The following is a 12,699-nucleotide window of genomic DNA, read 5'->3' as shown; positions in this document are numbered from 1 at the left end:
TGCTGATTCTTTTGGCTTTGACTTAAGGCACCCAGGAAAACTATAAGTTTGCATTAAAAGTCTGTGGAAATTTTTCATTATGTGTTACTTACCAGTGCCAAAGCTTTCCTCTCCGCAAAGTGAGCAACGTCCGGAGTCCATGAGATTGGAAAAATATCTCCATCCTGTTGGTGTCTCATACACAGGAACCTTCATTATTTTTGCCACTCTGGAAAATACACAATAAAATACCACATTATTAAAAAAGGGCTTTTTTTACATATGGCCTGAGACCATCTGAGGAATAGTCTAGGTCTTGCTACGTCTTCTGACAGCTGGGCTATAAATGAAAACAAAAACCAAAACCCAACCACCAACAAATCAACAGCACCATTCAGAACTCATCCTTGTCTCAGAACCTGACTTCAACAGGAACCCAGCTATGTTTATACACTAAGTATAGTATTTTGGAAACTGTAGGAGCTCAGCTCAATAGGTTTTACCAGTAGCTTTCGCTTCTTAACAAGCAAGAAACATATATCTATAGATACACAGTTTTGTTATTCTAGTATTTTAGTGAAAGTTCATCATGCTGAACTATGTTCCTTTACAAAACACAGGCAGCCAAAACCAATTATGCTGGAAAGACACCTTTACTTCTGTTCATGTGTTCAAAGCCAAGACAATACAGTAATGTTTCCATGATGCGGCACCTCATCTAAAAAAGCTTTCCCAGTCTCAGCCTGAGTCTTAACTTACTTTCGCTGTCTCCTCTGATGCACCTCCCACTAGCTGGCTGACCTGCCACTTTTTTCAAGAATCAAAATAAACAACCATAGAACCTGGGTACGTTTTCCCTTCCCCAGGTTGTTAACTGGTTATTGCTTTTATAAACTATAATGAAAAAAATCCTTTATTGGACTAAAAAACAGGAAAGAAGAAAAAAGCAAATCCTCTAAGGCATGTACTACCTAGCTAGGATTTACGTAGAATGAGTATTACCATTCCTCTTGTTTCTAATTATATTTGCTTGTTTTCATTTTGTGCCTAGGATTTTCAGAGCCAATTGGTTTTTAATATGAAAAATAAGACTTGAGATACAGTCAAGCAATCTGACTGACTAAAAAGGACCTACGATGTCCCTAGAATTGCTGCAACTATTGCAGCTAACAAACATTTTCTAAATTCCACACCCACAGAAGAATACTTGACATGAGACAATTTCCATAATTTTAACTGCAGTCAAGCCCAGGCAAAACAGATTGGTCAAAGTGGGATTCAATGTGCTTAACACAATCCCCACCTAGAAGTTATGTGTCAAGATAAAAGCAGTCACCTCCATGATCAACAGAGACACACCTGTTTTCAGATGGTCTGTCACTCTGTTTTAAAGCAGGTGCATAAGGTAGATGGGATGAACAGTCCACATATGCAAACACTGATCATTTCAAAACCTGGTACAGAAATTTACCTAAATTACAGTTCAGCCATTAAATTCTCCCTGAAATCTTTAAATTGTTCATCAGTGTGGTCATAAGTCTCCAAATTCATTTTTTTAAATGTAATAAATATCCACTGCTATCTAAGCCTCTTCTTATTCAGCCTAGGTGTTAATTTTTGTACTTATAGATTACATGTAATAAGAGTGGGTTTTAAATGAGATACAACTAAGAATTGCTGATACTTATTTGAAAAGAGGTTAAAAGATACCTGGGGAAAAAAAATAATCAAAATGTTTAATCCTAAGCTTGATTTTCAGGTCCCTAGTTTAGCAGTAGACCCAAATGTACACCTCCTTGTGTTTATACAGCACTAGCTGTATTATTTGCCTTCAGAAATGCTGTTGCATAAAGGAGGTTACACAGTGCTGAACAGGTTTCTGGCTGGCTCTGCAAAAAGCAAGAACATAAAAGGATTTAATCTCTGTGTGACAGAAACTACAGGCTGGGAACAGGATCGTACTGCCAAAAAGTAGAAAACAATCAAGCAGAAAACAATGGTCCACATGCTGGAAGAGCAAAACCAATTGTCCTGAGGTAGCCTAACAATACAGCAGGAATATGTCTGCTTGCAGAAATGTTCCCATATCCTGGTACTGTTTTTGGAGAAGGAAATCCTTTCCCTTTCACTTTTTTGTATTCCTCTAGTCTGGGGACAAACAGCCTCAGATGGATATATCTTGACCAGCACCAAAGGCTTCTGAGGGGCTGTAAAGGTTTTCAAAGATTTCTATGCACTAGGCTAGCACTGAAAATTCAGATGTTGATTCTGTTGACATGGGGCTTACTTCAAACTAGGACAAACAAACAAACTAACCAACAAACATAACACACATATAAACATACACAAAGTTGATACTGAAATATGGCAGATTGCCCCTTGTAGTATTCTTTTGTTCTTGACTCTTAAGACCTTAAGAAGAGCAAATAAGTAGAAGTACACTGGAAATTAAGCATATTCCTTTTTTATTGCACTTTTACTGATCAAAAGAACGGCCACTGGAAGTCTCAATAAATGCAGAATGTGCCTTTATGCAACCTATGGATATTTAAGGTGAATAACCCCAGAAAATATGAGAGGGGTTCCTACAGGAAAGTGCAAAAAAATTCTCAAAGCTGCAGGCTAAAAGAAAAAGTGTGCTGCATCAGATCAAACAAATAACAATGCAAACTACAGGAAAATATCCTCAGAGGAAGGAAACTAATATTCTGGAATTGGAAAATTACTAGGTCTTCAAAGCCAGGGAAAACAGATTAAATGAAGGAAGGGGGAGGGATTTTTAATGCTCCTACATCTATATTTTTCTAGAAATGAAATATAACTGGTATGACTTCAGTGCAGAGAAACTAAAAAAAAAAAAAGTATCTTCATTTACCAAAACTGTGTGACAGTAACTACAATCACTTTATGATTACCAAACTGCTTTCTTGTAGACAAAATGACAAAATCTGAGCTTCTAGTCACTGCTAAAAATTAGCCAGGTTTTTTTTTTTTTTTTGAAGTGCCTACTGAGACAAAAGGGTAGCTAATTTGGAAATCAGTTTCTATGTATGACTATGTATGACTGAAGATTTCCAGCACTACCTAATGCAGCATATGACTTCATGACAAGCTTGAAAGATACTATGGAAATACTTTATTCTGCTAGGCAAACAAATGCTTAGGGTAAGGGTTTCTGGAACTTGTAATTCTGCAAGAACAATTGTTTGTGAGTCACGGTCAAGGTTTTTATCAATAACAAATTACAGATCCACTAATAACAGTCTCTGATGTTTTCAGCAATGTACCTTCACAGGACAGTTCAAACAAGTCTAAAGATGTACAGCTTTTTAAGCTTCTTTTCTTTCTTTATGTTTACACTGGAGTCCCTAAATTTGGGCAGTTAGAAATGGAAAGTCAAGTGGTTACCATAATATGAGATCTCTTGGTCAGAGAGGATACTAATTCCCTCAGAAAGTGAGTTTTGGAACTGGTGCTGTAAAGAGTTTGTACCTTGCAGAGGTCTCACTCATCGGAGTAAATTTTGCACATCCTTATATAGATGTATAACGCATCATCATCAAGATACTGATGCAGTAGTGCTCCTGTAAGGGTAATATCTCATCTCCAAGTTCTCTGAGTGAAGGTGTTAGCTGTCAAAAGGCCCAACTTGATGGATGGAATATATTTCCAGAGCAAATATAAATAAAAACAGGAAAAAAATGTGCCATATGAATAGGTTCATTTTCCTAGTCTAGTTAAAGCAAAGACATTCTATTTATGACTAACCACACAGCTGATATACCTGTGTTTATAGGTTCCATGAGCATGAACTATGTGGAAGGAATACAACAAACTGTGGACATTCTGGTTCTTGTCATCTCAGACATTTAATGGGACTGACTTCAAAGAGTAATCTTGCTTGCTTTCATTGTTAAGTGCTCACTACATCAATGAGATCACACAACAAAGTTTCTTCTCTCTGTGTGCTGTGCTAATTAGCTCCTGCTGGACTGGGAAACAGTATTTACACTTAGACCTAAACTGAAGGACAATCACTTCAGTTATTTTGCCCATACCAGAGCTAAGGGTATTTATGTTCCCAGTATGCTGAAATACTAATTAATGAGAAGGAAAAAAAAAACAACCAAAGAAGAGTAAACTGTACTTTTTACAATTACACACATTATTTAAAACCCTATTTTGTGAATTTCAAAAAAGCAGGAGCAGTTGTTTTTAAATGGAGAGATAATGAAGCCACTTGAAAGAAAAATATAAATTCTTGTAAGGTTGAATTTACCCTCCTACTGTTCAATGTCACTCTCGTTTTTATTTTGAAGAGCTACTCCCACACTACCTATACTGACCACCAACTTTTTATTAAAACATAAGGAGAACACATACAATGCAACCATGGAAAGTAGTCTGAGTTACTTTACCACTAGGCAACAGAACTACTGGAGAGTTTAGTACCAACACAGAACTGTTAAGCCAGTTCTTAAACTCCTGATAGCCCGAATGATTTTCCTTGGAACTACAGTAAAAATATTATCCTGCTTAAACTGTATAAAAAGATGACTTTCCACCAGAAAAAAACACGTTCTTTTATTTAAAATGGTTAAGGGAATATCCTTGTGATACCTTTCTTTCAGTTTTCAGTGGAAACAACAGACTGTTTTTCACAGATGGGCTGCTAAAGCAAAGTGGTCCTTGAAAGTGTCTCACAGTCACTGTGGTTTTGACTCACTTCAGAGAATTACCCTGACTTCTACTAAAGAAAGTCAGAGGAAAGTTTACTCCAACCTATTCTCTACAATGCCACAAAAAATCCTAATGAATACACATTGTTCAGATAAAACAATTGGCCTGCAGCAACCTAACTTTCTTGTGCCCAGTGAAACTTTTATAACTCCTGAGAACAGATCAGTCAATCAACACTATACTGCCAAAGTCATGTCACCTGTTCACCACAAAGGTAAAGGTCACAGCACTGGGGGCCCTTCTCTGGCAGGTCTCCTAAACTGTTGTAAATGACTAGCTAAAGTTGTACGTTGTAGGTGAAATGCTGGCTAGGGTAAACTGTAGCATCACGTCCATCCTGGAGTCATAACCTGGACGAAGAAAGAGATGTTAATGAAAGAATCACTACAGAAGCAGCTAGTGCATGTCCTTGTCTCTTGTCATCCACCACCTGTAGGTATCAGCTGCAAATGTGAAAGACGCTCACAGACACCTGGGATGAGCAGGCTTCAAAACAGACTGGCGTTCCATGGACACATACTTTTCAATGCTACTTCTCTTTGTGGAGCCAACACTCAGGTTGACAAGGTGCTGTAATTCAGAGAGCACCGAGTCTGACTCTGCAGAAGGGCAAGCACTCTCATGCCCTAACAATCAGGAACTGAAGGAATTTGTGGGACAGACGCGGGCCATTGATGGGTACTGTGTGGCAGCAGCATTTCACAAGACATCAAACCTCTGTAATGGTATTTTTCTGAATTACTGGCTATAGAAGAAAATGTTTTCACACTACGTCTTCTAAACCTCTACTTAGCCACTGAAGTAGACTGTGTTATCTAATCTCCAGCTAATATAGGCCTCATTTGATTTAAGGCCTGAAGTGTATTTTACTTTAAAGACAACACTATAGCTTTACTGAAACTAAGAAAACCAGTTTTTTGTCCCACTTCTGTAGCCTTTCTTCACACAAAGAATAAAAAATATCTCCAGTAAGGATCTGCACCTGATTTATCAAGAAAATAATTTCTCTAGCTGAAAATAACAGCCTTCACATAGGCTAACTTTAGCAGACAAATGTATTTTATCTGATATTTTACTGCCTGAGATGCTTCAAATTTTTTGTAACACTGGACACTTCTGAGACCAAAACAAGTGACTTACGTTTGTCTAGATCAATTTTTCCATCCCTTTATTAGAGATCCCGCTTTTGCTATTCTCTAACCATATAGTACATTCTCTGAATTGATGGATTTACTGAAGTGTTCTTGCAACCAGACCTAAAATTTCATGGGTTCATTCTTTTGGAGTACTTTTGGAGATATTAGTTATCTCATTCCCTCTCCAACATTCACATTTCTTTTGCAAAGCATTGTTTTTTAACTTCATTGAAAAATTAGACACAATATTCATTGCCTTTTTAGCCACCATGTCCCTATCCCATTCTCACTGTGTGATGTTTCCACTTGTTCTTTCTGTGATCTCTTCTTGTGGATGCTTTGCTACTTCCTTTCTCAACTTTGGAAGTCTAATTCAGTTCACCTTTGGTCAGTTCCCTCTTCTTTCTTATTATTACTCAAGATGCAGGAGCCATGAACTAAATGTTTTTAACTTTTTTCTTCAGTCTCATCTGTTTCTCCTTTTCAAGCATGCAACTCCCACAGCCTGTGAGAAATTCACAGCAGTAGCAATGACAGCACCCGCACTGGCACCAACTGTAGTGTGAAATGGATGTTCTGCTTCTGGATGTTTTCACTCTCTCTGTACTGCCTTCCCTTAAAAGGCTTCAACAGCATATTGTGCAAGGAGCAGAACTAAAACAAAAATCACCCCCCTTATATGGTCAAGTATTACAGTGTTACTGCTTCCAAGCCTTTAATTTATTAAGCAAAAAGCAGAGGAATGCTAAGCTTTCGCACACAACACAGATAACCAGGACATATCACTAAGATAAGACGTAAACTGCCATAGCTGGCAGAGAGGCTGTCAGGACCTAGAGGGGGGGAGTTAGTAGACAAATTTCTTCCTGCTTTCTAGTACGTTAAATCTCAGAGATAAAGATCATAGTAGCAGAAATTGACAAACAAAAAGCAGCTGAAGACACTTGAGCTGTAAAGGATCTAAAAACATCTGACTTTTTTGGTGTTGCTTCCTCCCCATCCCTGCAAATTTGTAATCCTAAAATGCTTCTGCAGGTGGACTAATGGTACACTGAATTGAGGTCTAGTGTTCAGGGGTAGTTCCTGTCTTGAAAACTGATAACTTCAGGTGGATTTCTTTGGCTGACAATAGTTCTAAGGATGGTTATGGATTGCTAATTGCAGAAATCATCTCCGTGTTAGATTATATTCAGGACAATTTGAGTTCCCTTTCTGGCAATGGAGCCTCCTGGCACTCATGCAACGTAACTGCAGTACCAACTGTTTTGATATCCTCTCGTGCCTCTCAATCTCACATTGGCCTTTCCCTATGCTTGAAATCTTTCAACAGCAAAGCTAAAAATTATAGCAGCAGAAAGGCAAAGTCCTATAAACACAACCCACTTTGCTCATGGCTTATAACACACAGCAACCAGACATACTAGAAACTTGTCTGAGCTACATGGAAGACATTCTTGTTCAGTACAATCACCGCTATAATGCAAGGACATGAACCACGGTGTGGAAGGTCAGCCCCTTGGCTTTAAATATCTAAACCAAACAAAGGTAAGGCTTAGGATCTCCCTTTGGGCCCTTCAAGCTCATTGGACTTGTTCTGTCTCCTGCAGGAGCAGACTTGAAAAGGCTTGCATCATCACAAGGACAGTTAGAACACTCATCAGAGAACTCAGGCTCCCAAACATGCACAGAGTGGGTCCCTGCAGTCATTGACACCCCTCCTTGCCACCTATAAGCCATGGTGTGAACACACAGCTCAGTCTTTCACACCACCCAGTTTTCCTGCACACAGACTCTGTAATATCTCAGGCAAATGTTACAAGCACCTTGTGCAACATACCAGAAAGACAGCACTCTTAAAATTATTTGAGACACTTTACAAAAAAATGGTAAATGAATTTGTGTCCCAGTCCCAACTTTCTGATTCAGCCCCAGGGGGTAAAAGTAACTTCAAGTGCCTGACTTCACAGCCACCTACAGAGCCAAGGGAGCACTGCAGAACTGAGCACGTTTGCAAGCAGGGCAACAGCTGCAGCACAGCTTCGCTGCAGATCTCTGAGAAGAGGCTGCAAAATGCCTCTGTCTCTTCCCTGCTCTTCAGGGAGTAAGTGGTCAAAGTAAAAATAGCCAGCACAGCTCCTTCCTGAGTCTGCCTTTGCCTTCAAAACTAACATGATAATCCTGTCTGCTATGGGCAGGAGGTGCAAGGATACATTTTACGGACACTGTACTTTAGCCTAGTCTCCCTAATTTGCTCTGAACTGGCACTGATGCAGAATTCACTGGTGAACGGGGACAGTAAACACATCTTAAACAAATACATGAAGCAGATGACATGCAAAACTGGAATTTTTCACCCCGTGTTTGCAGGTGCTGCAAGTAGGTTGTTGTAGTGTTCAAGACAGGAAATCACTGCCAGTATTTATCAATAGCATGTAAGTTACATATGGATTACCACAGTCAGATTGTTACCATCCCCAATTTGTGGGTACTATGAGGTAGGAATCAGAAGAATCTTTTTCTGAAAAGTTAAATCACTTTTAAGAAGTTGCACTGGAGACCTCATACAAAGGCTTAGCTTTGAGTACAGATTTGATAAATTCCTCTCTGAAGTCTTGATGACAACACAGAGTCCTAGCAATGACATTCCGTGGGAGAAGAAAGTTCTCTGAAGAGCTAAGAGCTTAATTCAGTTTAATTGAAGTTTGTGTGTATAGAAACTAAGAACTTTCTTTCTTTTCAAGGAAATACAGCATTACAGAAACCTCACCATGAAAAAATGGACTTTTATCAGCAGCCTCGCCTTCAAACAGCAAACTGGCCAAAACCTACATCTGTTTCTTAGCCAGGCTACCATGGTATGGACAGTCCTGTAAGCATGAAAACACTGTAGCTCAGCCTACAAACACAATTCTTTGCAGTCTCCAAGTAAAAAAAAAACCAACCAAACAAACAACTAAATCTCCTCTGTCAGCTTTTAAAAAAATCTCAGCACTTTGACATATTTTAGCATGGGGTAGATGTTCAGGAAAGAATCAGAAATGGATACAGCTGCTAGATGCTAGACTTTTGCACAACACTAATACTAAGATGAATTTTAAATAAATACTGACTCAGTGGTGTTTGCTATGAATAGAGCTACTAAGAAGCACTTTGTTGAAACTGCTTGTAACATTGGAATTCACCTGTAATAAATACATCAGTAAATCAAGGGGAAAAAAAGATTTCCTGTCTTTTTTAAAAAAGAAAAACTAATTTAATCATGATGAAAAAACCTTTAATTCCAGAAGAAGTATTTGTGCTCTAATTACAGGTAGTGGAACCAGGTCTTATGTGAATTCACATTTAACTGCTAGAAATTATTTTAATTTACTTTTTACTAGGCATTAGTTGAGTGTAAAATTCTGTTTCCAAACTATTAATAATGCTACCCTTTTGAATGCCTCACATGGCCAACACTTCTCTCTTCTTTCTCTCCCATTGAATGATACAAGTCAGAATGAATCCACTGAGTTTAAAACTAACCCAGACTGCCAACCCAAATGCCTGCATCTGGACTGAGTTTGCTAAGAGCAAGAGTTTAGGCTAAGTACAGTATTTATACCAGTGTTCTTTTCTGCTGTGTGTGAGGGAAAACACAGACATGATGGGATGAGAAGAAACAAGGAGACCAGGAACAAGTCTGCCGCATTTCTCAGGTGCAGGTCCACAGAATCTGTACTCCACATTTTTGTGGGAGGAGAGGACTAGTGTGATTTAAATCCTGCTGGACACTCACCAACCTCAGGCAGCTCTGAAGGTGCAATCAACAGTAAAACACGTCATATTGGGCAACTGAGCATGATTCAGGGATCTATAACTTCATGATGAAGAAACTATCTGTTAAGCAGGAAGCAGTCCCCCCAACAGTGTGGCACTCTGCCCCAGTTGGTTGGTGTTTTGCTAGCACAAATACAAAGGCAGTGGGACTCTAGATAGTATCTCTGCCCTGCTCTGTATTATATCATGTAGACATACAGGCTTGTCCAGGTTTCCATGAAAAACACTGCCCTGTGTGAAGCAGGCATGATTCAGGCTTTGCTGAATTACTGCACTGTTACTTTCCTTTGCTGGCACAGTGTTCAGAATGTTCACAAGCTTTACATGATTTCAAACTTCAGTACTGTCTGTGGGCACACAACTCAGTCTTCCAAGTTCCGCCTACCCCTTCCACTTCCATGTCTTCTTATGTCTTTTCAGACCTGCTCCAGCAAGCCGCTCACGCTGAGATTTATGAAGAGAAGCAACCTAGGAGGTTCGTGCTAAGGGAAGCTGACTCAGTCACAGCACAAATTCATGTCTCCTTTACAGGACAACAAGTGTTTTATACAAGGGCTCATCAGTGCCCAAAAGTAATAAGGATAGTACATAATAAAATGGGGTAAAAGATAAAACATTGAAGTAATGGAAAAAATAGTACTTTTGTGGGAAAAAAACCCCACAAAAATTCTATAATCGCCATTCACTTTTTAAAATAAATCTTTACAAAAGGCTTTCATATTTCCATTCAAATCCCTGGGGGTTCTCATGAGTCCAAAAGTTGCGTGCTTAAGTATTTAGCTGAACTGGTGCCAAGAGGCCAAAGTCAACTGTTTTGCTTTATTGAGTATAAGCACCCATTATAAAGCAAGACTATTTACATATACTGTAAGACCTGTTTCCAAGAAATCTGCCAACAAATCCAAGTACCTAACAGACAGAAATACTGCTCTTTATGAAGAAAAAAAAAATTATGCCAAGGTGGATAGGTCTGTGTAAATAAAGATAAGTTGGAAGTTTATTGTTTTAAAGGGAGGGAAGAAGTAATTTCAAAGTGCAAAAATGAATGTGTTCATCCTCTTGCTTCTGATTTCTCCTCATTGTGTGCATCTATATGGAAAAACAGGATGCTGTGGATACTCAGCATAAAGAAGCCCAACAATTTTTTAGTTTAACTAAAGCTAGCTGAGATGTTTGTCTGTACTGAGATTATAAATTGCATGTGTTCCTTCTGCCTAGCCCCTGCAGACCCCTCCTTTGCCTTTAACCAGAAGTACCAACAGGAAAATCCTGTCCTTTGTATTACTTTAACCTTGTACACAAGGCCCATCACACAGCTTAGCTTGACCAGGTTATCAGTCATCACTAACAAGCAAATTGTACCTGAGAAGGACTCCAAAGATCGCAGGAGGAAGGCCAGTTTGTCAGATGCACATGGGGGAAGAAAACCTTCTAGAATAAATAGTTACTGAACGTTAGAAGTTATTATTCTTCTCTGAGCCTCTGTCCGTATGGATTCAACTCATTTATGGTGACTTTCCAGCAGTCTCCCAAGTCACCGGGTGATGTTTAAAAGATCCTAAAGATAGCTGGCTAAATAAGGAGCGTGCAAAACAGCTCTCCTTAAATTTGGACATGAGCAACAGACACAGGAGGAACTCAGTAGACTCCTTGCCCATTTTATCTCAGGTATGGGAATACTCTTAGCATGCCAAAGCATTGCCAAGACTCTCATCCATTCATTAGTAATAAGCTTTTAATATGCTGAATGATCTATTTGAAGAATTTCCAAAAAGATATTGCCCGGCTTTCCACAACTCTTTCCAGTGAAACCAAGAATTGATTTATCTGGTACAAATAACGAAGTGCTCTGAAAACACCTGACATGTGGAGCTTGACTCATCCTGCATTTGATGGTGGCTGTATGGATAGAAAAGGAAGGGTCTGATAGGTTAGTTTAAGCTTCAGTTAAGTAGTACTATGGTAAACTCAGCAGAAGATTCTACCAATACTTCATTCCAGTGAGTTACACGAACCTAAATTCACTCTCTAATCACACTGGCTGAGTGATACTCACCACAAAGACAATTTTTGCAAAGGAGGAAAGTCAGATTTAAAATGGATGAGGAGCATGCAGCTCACAGACTGCTAACAATGCCAGTGAGATCCTAGAATTTGCAAAATCAAGCATGAATCAGGCCTCTCAAGTATTTTTAAATGATGGGAGAAAGCAAAACAAACCACATTTGTACAGAGTTTTTGACAAAAAGCATCTAAGAGTGCTTTACATGTACCTGATGGGGAGCCAATTCATTTGAACAAGAGGAAGTATCTTACAGATCTATCAGCTCACAGAAGTCCTCCTGAGAACAGACAGACTCTATGATCTTAGACCACAACTTCCTGTGTTTCTGAAGAACTATCTAAGCAAGATTCAGGTGACTATGTGAGGTGTAGAATTAGCTCTTGACTCTGGGAGACTCAAGAATCAAGAGCTGGCGTGGACCAGTGTGCACCAACTGATAACCAATGTTGTCTACCCCACAAAGGAGCTATCCTTGTGATCATATCATGCCTGGTCTTCCCTAAGGAATCAATCTTCACATGGCAAGAAAGATACTAAGAAAAATATGACCTTGGATTATTGCAGAGGTAAAATAATCCAGGAAACTACCTAAGCAGTGAGTGATCAGCCAGTCAGGAGCAGATGCTGAAGAACTTAATCCTCCAGTTTACAAATAGACCTACAACTAAGCTAATTTCCTAACACAATCCAGCAGTAAGTGTATAGAGGCATTTATTGTATCTGTATTATTTCTCTCTGGAATCACAGAAAGATTCTGCAGGCCAGTCAAACCATCTGTAATGCCTGCATATTTATATTAAGGAGGCTGTCTCGCACACTATAGGAGAATGATAGCATGCTGTGAGTCTGGCCATCAGAAGAACAGTAAGAGTTACTGTGGGAAAAGAGATAGGGAGTAGCACCTTTAGCATGCCACCTGGGAGTCCATCCATAGATAGAGTTCTGTCAGTCTTGGGCAGGGGG

At 39.2% G+C, this 12,699-nt stretch overlaps 1 protein-coding gene across 1 annotated transcript in view; it reads right to left on the bottom strand.

Moving 5' to 3' along the window:
- The window catches only part of PGM5 (phosphoglucomutase 5), a 78,319-nt gene that overhangs the window by 30,077 nt on the left and 35,543 nt on the right, over nt 1-12,699 (bottom strand). The window contains exon 7 of the mRNA XM_056325501.1: nt 93-208. Coding sequence (XP_056181476.1) covers nt 93-208 — 116 coding nt within the window. The remainder of the gene's footprint in view (nt 1-92; nt 209-12,699) is intronic.

This window comes from Falco biarmicus, chromosome Z (assembly GCF_023638135.1).
Source record: "Falco biarmicus isolate bFalBia1 chromosome Z, bFalBia1.pri, whole genome shotgun sequence".
Classification (NCBI taxonomy): Eukaryota; Metazoa; Chordata; class Aves; order Falconiformes; family Falconidae; genus Falco; species Falco biarmicus.
The sequence above is the reverse complement of the archived record's forward strand: the minus strand, read 5'-3'. Positions and strand labels throughout refer to the sequence as shown.